The sequence below is a fragment of the Apostichopus japonicus genome, chromosome 4 (genome assembly GCF_037975245.1).
Source record: "Apostichopus japonicus isolate 1M-3 chromosome 4, ASM3797524v1, whole genome shotgun sequence".
Classification (NCBI taxonomy): domain Eukaryota; kingdom Metazoa; phylum Echinodermata; class Holothuroidea; order Aspidochirotida; family Stichopodidae; genus Apostichopus; species Apostichopus japonicus.
In genome coordinates this window covers 5,788,582-5,801,940 of record NC_092564.1, presented here as the reverse complement: position 1 = coordinate 5,801,940, position 13,359 = coordinate 5,788,582, and the positions used below count along the sequence as shown (strand labels likewise).

The 13,359-nt window shown below is 37.7% G+C and overlaps 3 protein-coding genes across 3 annotated transcripts in view; 1 reads left to right on the top strand and 2 right to left on the bottom strand.

The window, feature by feature from the left end:
• The window catches only part of LOC139966276 (cholinesterase-like), a 52,971-nt gene that overhangs the window by 3,564 nt on the left and 36,048 nt on the right, over positions 1-13,359 (top strand). The gene's annotated exons all lie outside the window — the stretch shown is intronic.
• LOC139966273 (uncharacterized) overlaps positions 1-13,359 on the bottom strand; it is a 262,794-nt gene that overhangs the window by 236,203 nt on the left and 13,232 nt on the right. The window lies entirely within an intron of this gene.
• Positions 2,362-11,857, bottom strand: LOC139966263 (cholinesterase-like). Its single transcript, XM_071969115.1, has 8 exons — positions 11,373-11,857; positions 10,168-10,327; positions 6,838-6,912; positions 6,388-6,506; positions 5,917-6,090; positions 4,694-5,334; positions 3,467-3,633; positions 2,362-3,103 (listed from the first exon to the last, which is right to left on the bottom strand). Exons 1-8 carry the CDS (start codon positions 11,754-11,756, stop codon positions 2,973-2,975), a joined length of 1,851 nt encoding a protein of 616 aa, XP_071825216.1. The 5' UTR covers positions 11,757-11,857; the 3' UTR covers positions 2,362-2,972.

Below are 13,359 nucleotides of genomic sequence, written 5' to 3'. Positions count from 1 at the left end.
CGCTGACACATTTTTCCAGTCGTTTAGTATTAATGTCTTGCTTTTATTTGAAACTTGTGTGGGGAAAGGAATGAGGTCATATAAGATAATTAGTGATGGCATAAGTTTTAAAGCAGATAATTTGCTTTGATTGTCATAAATATTTCCGACGCCATTCGATAATAAATTCATTGACCGTCCGTAGCAATATCCTTCATGAGCTTTACTAATCGAGTTCTACTTGTGATTAACTCTAGAATGAAAACATTATCTGGGCGACAAATCGTTAAGAATCTCAACTAGAAAACCAGAAAACCCCGGAATGTCTTATTGTACATCCCTCCCTTTTTCATGCCCATACAAAGAACTTCAAAGTTTTGCATTTTTAATTTATAGCCGATCAGAATGCACCATTTCAAATGTCAATATTTCTGGTGGGAGGATGGACGCAGGAGGAGGAGGGGGGGGGGGTGACACATGTGTTTTGGTTCCAACGACCCCACGTCCACACCCCTCCTTCTTAAAATCCTGAATCCTCTCCAACAAGTTCATAAATGGTCAGATAAACAATTGAAATGATTGGGTCAGATAAATTTTCTGTTACAGCTAAGGATCGCCCATCTAATGTCCGAAACAAGCCTGTTTATTAATACATTTTTTGCAGGAAGAGAGATCTTGTCATTATTTCAAAAGGATTCTAACAACCACCCTTACTCCCACCCCTTTCGTCCCCGTTCACATTTCTCAAACCTACTTACAAATTTGATACGCATCGCACTTGTCGAGGCTATGACACGCATCTACCAATAATTATGGACTGAATACGAACAAAGAGTTAATTTAGAAATGAAATATGCATACGCTATATATTCCTTTAAGTTCTATACTTTTGTTCTTTAACTGATTGGTAAATTATCATCGGAATTCTAAATTGAAATCTCAAACCTAACCAAAGTCCTTGATGATATTGATGTTACAAAATAAACATCTTTACACGTGAAAGGTTGTGACGTTTAAGGCATACATTCTTGGTCCGACTTCATATGACATTTCCTCAGTCATTTACCGCAAGTGGATTTTGAGTATGGCTTTTATCGACCGTAAGCCCCTCCCCTTGCCCCTCCCACACACACCTTAAATTGGCAATAGCCAAATGGTGTTTGAATTTCCAAGCGTACAGAACAAAGCTTACACTGGAAAGATATCGGGTGTCATTAATTTAAATACGATATAAACATTTTATTCGGTTATTTAAATTAAGAAGCTGTCACCAATGGTTGTCTTCATTAGGTCATTAGTGTTGAAATGGGCCCTTTTTGATTACCCTTGATCGAGAGGGTCCTATGAAGGAATGCTGCTTTTCATCTGACTTTCAATGTATGCTTTGGAGAAACGGTGGGATATATACTAGCATAATAAATACACACTTTAATTGTGTTCCCCCACCCCAGCCAACGCGAAATCCCCTCCAAGCGTTAGTTATTAAGGGATATGTCCAGTCTAACAGTAAGCAGACATGGTAAGAGGGAGTCGGGCGGGGTCACCGGGACATGATATTAACTCACGAATGTTTACTCGTGATCATAATATACTCAAGGAAACTGAAACTGAGTTCAGAAAGGCATTTCACTAGCATATATATATAGTCTTCCCCAGGGCGCGGCCTCGCTCTCGACGCCATTTGCAGTGAGCCTCACACATGACTCGCCATACAAATATATAATGTATATGTCTATAACATCGCTCACTATAAAGTGTTATAATACAACAGGCATATATGCTCATACAGAGAGGTGTACCGAACGGTGGTTCAGGCGCTTTATTGAACCAGGGCCCCCAATATTAAGGAGTCTCTTAGGTTTTGTGTGAATCATATTTCTAACCCCACCCCCATCCCACCACAACCATTTAAATATATCTCTTGCTATAAATATTGTTTCAAGTGCAATTTAGATGAAGTGCAAGGGTGAAGGCCCCAGCTCTAACTTTTTAACAGGGCTCTTGAAACTCTTAGTCACTACTGCTAAAGTATAGTAACAACAATCTAGTCATGTGCACTTTTGACTCAAATAATGACGGTTTCATATTTTTCCCGAACCCTTTGGGGAACCTTCAAAGGGTCGCACCAGAACCCTTTCAATGTCAGGGTTCTAGGACACTCGTAGCACCTCGATCTTAAAGCACTTGTCGTAGGTTTTACCTTCCGTTCCAATAACAATGCTTCCGAGACACTGAAATGTGGACATTAATATTACTAATATAAGTTGATAGCAAATTACCATCAAAGTGAGACTATATTCGCAGCTATTTTGTTAACCTCACGAGGCCCAAATGTGTCTTATTGTTGCGCCATAATACAAGCAGTAATCAAAGATGTATCGAAAGAATCATGTTTAATTTATTTGCTTCGCTTCAGAACACTTTTCTTCATAATTTGCTTAGATTGAATATTTAAATGATGATGTAAATTGCGTCGTCTTCCCATTATTTGGCATCCTCACTGAACTATATAGCTGTGAACAGCAATCACCTAATAATTTCATTTCGGGACGTAATCAAGTTGTTGCTATTTATGCCTATCCACAAGGTATACTGTCAGGCCCGTAGCAAGACAGGGGCATGTGAGGCACCCGGCCCTCGTGCAGACTTCTGTCCCCACGCCCCTCAATCTGAGCCACCATCATTATGTAAACAAGCTTCACAAGTTACAAATTGTTGGTGCCCCTCCTTCGGTTGTAAGTGCCCCTCAAACCCCAACTCCAACTTCCTGGCTACGACCGGCCTGCATGCACGAAATAGACATGACTTTCCTGTGTCTCGAGTTTTTGATTTCAATCAATCAGCTAGAATGTCGAATTCATCATAATCCTAAAGTATAACATAAATCAAGGAGAATACTTAATTTCAACTGAACATATGCAAAATGAAAATATCTTAAAAGCAAAGTTTATTTCACGCCCCCTGTTTTACAGTAGAATATTTCACTAGTGTTTTCACACTTTCTGACAAAATTCATCGGTTTCTTTCTGGTGGTCGTCGAATTCGGTTCTCCACTGAGTGACGTCATCCATCCGCCACCTATCAAATTCCATGTTCCATTCATCTTGGACTTGTTCCAAGTCGGCTAAAATTTAAAGAAAAATAGCAAAACTGAGTTCAAAGTTGTATCATTGAAATTCAAGTTACGAGAAAGAGTGGTAAAATTCAAGTACAGTACAGAGAGATGGGGGAGGGGACAAGGGGGAGAAGAGAACGTGTGTGTGTGGGTAGGAGGGGGGGGTTGTCTTGTAATTCGAGTTTTCAGTCACAGTTTACAGCAAAATTTCAAAAAATCACCATAGTTACAATTGCTGGGAGTATTGTGATGCAATTGAACGCCAACATGGTCAAAAATAGGTATTTCCATTATTGGGGACAATATACCATTGTACCAAACACTTGTCTTTTCTTATTCAATTAATGAAACCGCCAAGTAGTCTGTACATACCTGTGAATGTTACTAACTTCAACACGTAGTCATTCCAAAAATGACAGTGATCTGCATGGTAACCCTCCATCATTTCAAGGTTTGGTTTCAAGTTCATTAATTTCAGCTCTGGAAGATCAAACTTCTCCCAAGTGGCCTGTGTACCAGAAGTACCTTGATTAGGATTGCTGATGAGTATAAGAACAACATCATACGCTTTACGATCGTTATTGTTGTGTAGAGGATTTCCAATGCCTCTTGGTAAAATCATCAAAGATAATCTTCAGTATTGTGGTTGGTTATTGATTTATAATTATTCATTAATATGTATGTCATGTGATTTGGTCAAGACAACCAGAACGAAGCTTCTGGAACTTCGCTGGTTCAGACAGGAGTCATGTTCTGGGAGTGTGTTGACAGAAAAATATTCTAAAGGCAGAGAAAAAAAATCAATAAATCGGAGTCGAATCAGACCTTAATCGTTTTTCTGATTATTGTTAATTACCCTGAGATGTATAATTAATCAACCCAATCAACCGAAAACACAACATTATGGTAGTGGTGTTCATGCAAGGTTTAAACTAATGTACAACACAGGACGTCTATATTGTATCAAATACATTTTATAGAATGCAGATGACGCTACTCTTAAGTAGAGAGTACCTATGTTTGGTAACATCTTGATTGTAAACGGTCTGCCAGTTTTCATAACGTGCTCAACTCCTTATGTTGTGAATGAATCCTAGTTAAAAATTCAAACCACTCTTAATCACAGTATTCGCCTCAAAACGTATAAGGTTAACTCCTCTTTAGTTGTGTTGACTTTGAAGGTAATAACGAAATATGTAATTTTATACAACATTGGCTTGCGTTTTGGATTAATTTTACCGTAAAATTTGAAAATTAGGAGTATTCACTCTCGAAATAACATACCAGAGAATGCTACACTGAACTGTGTACATATGTATGTTTTATTACTGTATTTGTTAGCCTTACAATAACAGGCAATGGCAGAAGACGGACTGCCAATCCATTGTCAAAGGTTATCAAATGTAATTCGCGTGAAGAAAACAACAAAAATAACCATTTGTCTAGCATTCGACACTCAAGGGTCATCGCTTGCAAGGCTCTTTCGAACAGACAACGATGACCCTCAGACTTGAATTTGATTTCATGCAATACGAATATGTAAATATGAAATACGACTTTTTGGAACATGTTTGATATTTGATTTCACACTTTTCTTACCCTGTCTTGGCAAAGTTGGCGTAGTATCTCATCATATCGAGGGATAACAGTTCCTCTTCCTCTGTGTAATCGTGTGGCCAGTTGGGTCGGAAGGGACAACCAAAGACAAACGGTATGTCTTCAGCATGGGCAATGCCTCTCCATTTCCAAGCGGTCGGATCCGACGTTGGAATAACTGAGTAAATGCTTCTCGAAGGCAAATGATTGAAAAGATACTTATAGACGGCATTCCCGCGCTTTGTGAATTGGCGGGAAACCTCATCACATGGACAGTAGAATGCCTCGTCTGTAGCCAATTTGACATAGGTCTCGAAGTAATTGGTGGATGGTTCATCTACCATAGACCAATCAACATACTCCTGTTCAATTGCCTTGTTGACTTGCGGAGTATCATATACGTAGGTGGACTCTCCAAGGAAACTTTGGAACTCTGTGAAGTTGGCGTATGGGTCGTCGCTTGCTATCTGCAGCAAGAAAGGTAGCAGGGCGACAAGGGAGCCGTCATCCTTAGTTGCGCCGGTCATAATATCACATTGCTTGAATTTGCCTTGATCCAAAAGTTTAAAGGGGTTTTCCTTTATAATGTCGCCATCAACGAGAGGCACGAAGGGAATGTTAATAGAAATCACCTGAGCGAGAGTCTGCGAAAGGAAAAGAGTTTTTTATACTTAAACATAAGAATTAGAGAAATTGGAAATGGTTTTTGAATAATATTCCACAACTATATAGGAATGGCAACAATGTAAAAATAGTTGAAAAATCATTAAACGACAAAAGGATAATATGACCCAGATTGGTGGGGTGGGGGCGGGGGAAGGAGGAATGGCATGGGAAATAAGATGAAGGGATATCATTCATAAAGATACGGAAGGGTAATGCTCCCTGGCAAAATCGTAGGGAAAAGACTTGCTTGCTTTATTAGGTGTCAATGAAACCGAGAAAGCTTATCTGTCGCTCCAGATTCGAAGGAATCGAGTTAGACAAAGGGGCAATATATATGGACATGGTCTTGATGGGATGATGAGCTGTGCCAGGCTGAAGAATGCATGGCATAAATTTCAGTGTATACCGACAAATTATTCAATTAATGGTAATGATATGTAATGAAAGCTCTTCCCGTGGCCTATTTAAAATATTCATATACCTTATACTTAATTAAAGTAATCAATAATTCAAAAAGATACTTAAAACCGTTCGACACTTAAAATGGCTCTTATACTCACCGTCAAAGCTGCAAGGATTAAAGTTGGTGCTGATCTCTTTCTAAGGCATTCCACGAAATCCTGGTCCACCATTACATTTCTGCACTGAAGGACATTTTGACGTAATCGGTCTGTATCACTGAGTGCCTTCGCTTTGTCCAACTCAACACCCCACGGGTGTATCATAGAGCCACTCTATAATTCAAAATAAGGAGATTTCAATTAGAGAAAATATGTAGGCCAAGCATGTTGTGATCATCTTCTCTCTCCATTTTGTTATACCTACTTGTATCATGGGCGAAGTTACGTTCTCTTACTAATTGATAGCTTACCCTAATCAGCAGGTGATGGACGACAACGAATCTTCCTGACGATTTCGTATTTTACTTGTGAACATTGTCAACAAAATATACTGTAGCAGAATAATATGGTTCCTATCTGACTACAATGTTAGTTTGATGAAGAGGTGTAAGACAATATTAATTTATTCACCATTAAAATAGCGCGATTATATAGGTCTTGACTTTGTTCTGCTAGGAGATGAATACCAACGCTGGCTCCACCTGCACTCTGACCAAATATCGTGATTTGATTCGGGTCACCTCCAAATGCTGGGGATGGAGTGAAAAAGACAGTTGCATGATATGGGTCGAATGAACAACGTTTCTGTCTGAAAATGAAGAACCTTCTAAAAATGTAGGTCGGTGTACAGTATTAAAGAGATTAACTGTCATAGTGATGGAAAACAAACTACAAATTGGTTCATTTTGAACCTTACCCTTGATTATTAAGCAGACACCGTCCTCCTTATTCAGGTGACATCGTCCAACTTAATTCTGCTCTCGATTAAAACCACATATAATCGTTGTCAATCGTTCAATTTGGAGTTATGATATACATTAGTACCTTTAAGCCAAAGTAACATAGGTTATTACACGTTACCTTCAATGTTGTCCTTTACCCATCTCATTGCCATGTTTTGGTCGAATATGCCATAATTTCCGGGAGAAGCTTCATCTGTTGACGAAAGAAATGCAGCAACAGGTCATGTAATAATAAGGGCTATGGTGTTCAAGCCAATCTCCTCGAGATCAGAGGTGGACAAGGGGAAAGTTGAACCTGCTTTTGGGCTTTTTCCTGTGCAGGTGGGGGTAAAGAGGGGTGTATGTCCTCGGAAGGTTGATCGTCATAGACGAAGCTCTGCAAGTTCCTCCAAAGTGGACACGGAGTCGACTGCTCGACAACCACTTCACATCAGTACAACAAGGCTACACCGACTGTTTCTCGACGAAACCGCAGGCACTGGGGAGAACACTTGTTTGAGCCCCTCCCCTCACCTTCCCCATCGATCACGTTTAACGCTAGTAAGGCTGGTCCTCACTGAATCGCTCAAGTGAAGACAATTTAACACTTGGATTGCAAGAGGATGATTTGATGAAACCGGTGCTGTGGCCGTATGGCAAGCCGTTTTAACATTTACCTCGCAATTAGACTTAAGTCGAATACATTTCACTTAAGTGGAATACATTCTACTTAAGTGAAATGTATTCCACTTAAGTGGAATTCAATTTCACTTAAGTGGAATTCAATTTCACTTAAGTAGAAATGGACATTTCTATTTCACTTAAGTGGAAATGCATTCCACTTAAGTGGAATTGTATTTCACTTAAGTGGAATACATTTCCACTTAAGTGGAATTGTATTCCACTTAAGCTAAATAGCCCATCTATTTCACTTAAGTGGAATACAATTCCACTTAAGTGGAATGCATTTCCACTTAAGTGAAATACAATTCCACTTAAGTGGAATGCATTTCCACTTAAGTGGAATTGTATTCCACTTAAGTAGAATACAATTCCACTTAAGTGGAATGCATTTCCACTTAAGTGGAATTGTATTCCACTTAAGTAGAATACAATTTCACTTAAGTGGAATAACATCTTTTGGGCGTCAATTTCACTTAAGTGGAATTCTATTCTGCTTAAGTAAAATACAATTCCACTTAAGTGGAAATGTTGATATGTGGCTTACATATAAATACAATTTAGTGTAATGTTCGTCGTAACGCATTCAATTGCTCATCACATATGATGATTTAGTCGATCCTCGTTGCACGTGTACATCATGGCTACGGCTAATCATTCACATCTAACATTGCTGGAATGCGATCAAATAATTATTGTTGTTAGAGACACAATTCGAAGTGTTGTTTTCCTCACTTGCACAGGGGAACAATTAGTATGATGCACAACAGAGGCGACTTACATCTTATTTAAGTAACATAGGCAGAATTCGTAACTTTTTAGATAGTGAAACTTTTGACGAAATAAAAGATTCCATCCAAACCCCAAAATCCACAAAAAGTAAAACGTTTTCTTGCCCTTGTCAATGCGTTTTCGGCTGTAGCTCCAACCACTTGCATTTGCCATGGCTTTATTTTGGTAATGGTATTCGTCAGGTACCAGGTCAGGTCAGGGGCGTAGCGAGCGGGGGGTGTGGGGGTGTCACACCCCCCAATAATTTGGTCGCTGTCGGCAAATTTTGGGTCTGTCGGCAAAAGGAGCAAAGGTGAAGAGAGCGGAAGGGGAAGAAAGAAGGAAAGCTGAATAGAGAAAAGGAGAACGGGAGCTTCTTCCGTGCCAAATTTGACTTAAAATATGCACCAGATTGCATCTAAGGACGTTTCAAAACTAAAAAATTTCCAAAGGGGAGGGGGACACCCCCTCCCCTTAGACCCCTCCCCCATTTCAGTCACCACTTCCAGATCCGTCGGCAAATCAAATCTGACTTAAAATATACACCAGATTGCATCTAAGGACGTTTCAAAACTAAAAATTTTCCAAAGGGGAGGGGGACACCCCCTCCCCTTAGACCCCTCCCCCATTTCAGTCACCACTTCCAAATCCGTCGGCAAATCAAATTCTCCACACCCCCCCAACAAAAAACCCTTCGCTACGCCCCTGGGTCAGGTACGTACGTACACACCTTGCACGGATGTTAAGTGCTAGCTGGATCCCGATGGACAGCCGATATTCATTGTGCACATATCGACACCACGTACGTACGTACAACGTATTGCGGCAAGTTGTTTATAATGGCGCGCAAAGGCATGGGCAAAGTTTGGCGGTAAATGTACTAGCCAATCACATTCCACTTAAGTGGAATAGACTAGCCAATCACATTCCACTTAAGTGAAATAGACTATCCAATACCATTTCACTTAAGTGGAATGCATTTCCACTTAAGTGGAATTGTATTCCACTTAAATGAAATAGACAGGACATTCCACTTAAGTGGAATTGTATTCCACTTAAGTGAAATGCATTTCCACTTAAGTGGAATACAATTCCACTTAAGTGGAATGCAATTCCACTTAAGTGAAATAGAATTTAGCTTAAGTAAAATGCAGTGACAAGTTGATGAATTCAGCTTAAGTAAGATACAATTAAGCTTAAGTGGAATGGTATTCCACTTAAGTGAAATAGAATTCCACTTAAGTTAAATAGTATTCTGCTTAAGTGAAATTGAATTCCACTTAAGTGAAATGTATTCGACTTAAGTCGAATTGCGAGGTAAATGTTAAAACGGCTTGCCATATGGCCGAGTGGATTGTATAAATAAATAAATAAATAAATAAATAAATAAATAAATAAATAAATAAATAAATAAATAAATAAATAAATAAATAAATAAATAAATAAATAAATAAATAAATAAATAAATAAATAAATAAATAAATAAATAAATAAATAAATAAATAAATAAATAAATAAATAAATAAATAAATAAATAAATAAATAAATAAATAAATAAATAAATAAATAAATAAATAAATAAATAAATAAATAAATAAATAAATAAATAAATAAATAAATAAATAAATAAATAAATAAATAAATAAATAAATAAATAAATAAATAAATAAATAAATAAATAAATAAATAAATAAATAAATAAATAAATAAATATATATATATATATATATATATATATATATATATATATATATATATATATATATATATATATATATATTTATATATATATATTATATATTTTATATATATTTTTTTTCCTTTTTTTTAATAAGAATTGCCACATATAAGTAGATCTGTTCAATCCCTACAAGTATTTCCTCAACTATCTGCTTCTTTTCTCGACCCCAAGTCAAGTTCGTTTCTGTCAGACCTGTGACGTGGTTAATACGATGTTAATTCTAACAAAAACATATTAGAATTGGAACCTATCGGTTCGACGAATATTGAAACTTACTTGCAAAGAGAAATCCGAAGACGCTCAGTCTGTAGTTTAATGTGACGACAACCACGTCATGGAAAGCAGCCAGTGGTAATCCTTCATAGTAGGGACCTGATCCTGAGCCAAATACGAATGCGCCACCATGTATCCATACCATCACAGGCAATCCCTCGAGCTGTCAAAGGGTAGCAAATCACGGTTAACTATAGCCTAATAAAGTTATTGACAATACCATTTCGCACCGAGTCGTATATAAGGCTCGTTAGACCACGCACATAATTATGTGTGGTAATTTTAAAGATTTTGCCGACCTAACGTTATAGACGTTTACATAGTAACTCCCAACTGAATTCTGGAGATATTAGTGTCTGTTTTGACACTATTATATATACATCGGTGTTGGCCATTTAGGTTTATTCATGCAAAGCAAATTTATTGCTAATTCCACGAGCTATTTGAACTTTTCAATATCAATATTGACTGTTAATATTGGCCTTTTTTAATTATTATATTAAATGTTTTCAATATAAACAAGAATACTAATCAGTATTCTTTTAACTGTAAAAACATCAGAAAATAGGTGGGGGTGGGGGGGGGGGTGGGTCATCATATTTCTTATAAATTTGATTACAAATTTAGCAGGGCAATTGGTCATTGCATGTCAATGTCATAAAAAGGATAGAGGAGTATAAATAGTCCCTATGCTTAAACCTTACAGTGCCTATCAACAGTCATATTCTGTGTATGGGTGTCAAGGGTGAACTATGATAATAAGTTTACAACTAAAATGAACACCCTTTCGGTATAGGCTAGATCAATGTATGGTATAGGCTAGATCAATACGTGGTTATTATTTTATATTTTTGTCATGGAGTGTCTGGAGGACCGACCTTTAGGAGAAACAAAACCTGTTACTTAAGTCCACCAAGATCATACCAAGAAAAGATTAGAAAAGAGGTAAACTTGAAAGTTTATAAGTGAAAAAAAAATAACTTGATTAGGTCCAATTTTTTGGGGACACTATGTTTTGTATAATAACTTATATGTAACAGCCCCAATGGTCCTAACCAGTATAGTGTTGAGTTAGACTGCAGGGTTACCCAATGATGTGCAAATATTTAATAGCGTAACTTGACGCGAAATCTTAGTAATATAACCAAACGAGAGGTGTATCTTCAGTAGACGAATACTATATATACTAAACGAAATGAAGAGCAAACCTGCACATCTGGACTCCAAATATTCAAGTAAAGACAGTCTTCGTCTTGTGGCGGTAACCCCGGTAATTCAACGGGTGCTTGCCAACACATTGGGCGGTCCATTGTAGCATTCAACGTGTCGGTCCATGGCGACTTTGGAACCGGTTTACGGAACCGTAAATCGTCAATGGGCGGTTCTGCGTAAGGAATACCGAGGAAGGTATCCACTGTCTTGTTCAACTGAACACTACCGCTGTCAACGGTGTAATCATAACTGTAGCCGGTTATTGGTCCTGACCCCGTGATCACTTCAACGAGATTCATATCCACCTGAGCCGCATTAAGATTAAAAGAAGAAGTTACTAAAATGGCAATTAATGTGAGAAACGCCATTTTTTGCATCATAACGTCATAAAGTGTGAAATATCAACTAACACCGTCGGCAATATCGGATGAAGACTAATGGTAGTGCTGTGTTGTTTTTCTGTACGTACGTTACACGATGTGTATATTCTAAAGTTAGTTATGACAATGATCGTTATCACAATTTTAAGTTAAAGGTCAAATATGTAGATATGGACACTGGCGGTGACTTTTCGCTTAGCAAAAAGCACTTGGGTTGACTCAATTGCCCTTTTTACTTTGGTAAAGGACCAACGAGTCAACGCTGGTTACGGCCCAGACAAGTAATGATGGGAAACTTTACCTGTCTATGCCAACTATATAAGCGAAAAGTGCGAGGCTTTAAAGAAAGCTTGACTGCTCCTTTAAGAATTATAGTGGTACTTTGCTCTTTAATCTTGATTAGTAAATAAATTATCTAATTAGAAGAATTATAATCTCGACTAATCAAAGTTCATAAATAAAGTAAATGCAGTCCTTAACGAAAAATAACATGACCAACCTGTAGACACTATACGCGATATATGTATGAACATTTATAGCTGTTGTTATTGTCAACCTCCCCTACTTTCGCACCATGCCCCACCCTCCATAATATTTAATATAATATAATATATATATATATATATATATATATATATATATATATATATATATATATATATATAATATAACGGTGCACTCCTGATAACATCTCGACTTGACTACGGTAATTATTTGCTCTATGGAATTACAAATGCACAAATACATAGACTGCAACAGATTCATAACACCGCCGCACAAATAGTGACAAAAACTCCTAAGTTAAGTCATATAACACCAGTACTTGAAGGCCTATATTGGCTGCAAATATCTTCCCGCATTGAATTAAGCTGCTGCTTCTCACCTACAAGTGTTTGAATAGTGGAATGGCCCCGGATTACCTGAAGAACTCACTGAACCCATATCATCCCGTGACTTGAGGTCCTCTAATCAGGCACATCTGAAAGTTCCAAAGATCAGACTTTCTTCATGTTATAGGAGCCGGTGGGGGGGGGGGGCCACTTGGACACGCGCCCCCCATATTTTTGCAAAATAGCAAATGTGCCCTACTGGCAAATAAAATGTGCCCTTTCGATGAAGAACTGTCTTTTGGATATCTTAAGCCTTTGTTAATTTTAATATTTCATTTTTAATTATTTATTTTTAGTCCGTACATGGTATTTCTAAAATGGCATCCCATATCTTTTTGTAGCACGGTTAACAATAAACAATCTCAATAAGTAGTATTGATAGCATACTATCACATCATATATATTTATGGCCGGTGTGTATCGGAGTGGTGGTTGTGGAATGAGAAAGTGCCCCTCTGATGTTGTGCGCCCCCCCCCAACCCCACCCACACCTTTTGGAAGCTTCCTATCCCCTGCTCACCACACATATACTGTAAAGACTACTCGGTGAGGAATAGCCGGTGCTTCAGGATAACACTTTTTTACGATGTTTCTTATTTCAATATACCTGCAATACTCATTAATGTTTTGTTTTTGTCTTATAATGACTGCATGCTCAGAAGCGTAAGAAGTATTTCCGATTGTGTACCCGGTTATTGGTCAGGCCAGGAGTA

Coding starts and splice junctions, on each gene's coding strand:
- LOC139966263 (XM_071969115.1), bottom strand. CDS start 11,756: ATGATGCAAAAAATGGCGTTTCTCACATTAATTGCCATTTTAGTAACT. Junction 5,335..5,916: donor TAATCCTTGCAGCTTTGACG/GTGAGTATAAGA, acceptor TTCCTTTCGCAG/ACTCTCGCTCAGGTGATTTC. Junction 3,634..4,693: donor GCCAACTTTGCCAAGACAGG/GTAAGAAAAGTG, acceptor TATACTCATCAG/CAATCCTAATCAAGGTACTT.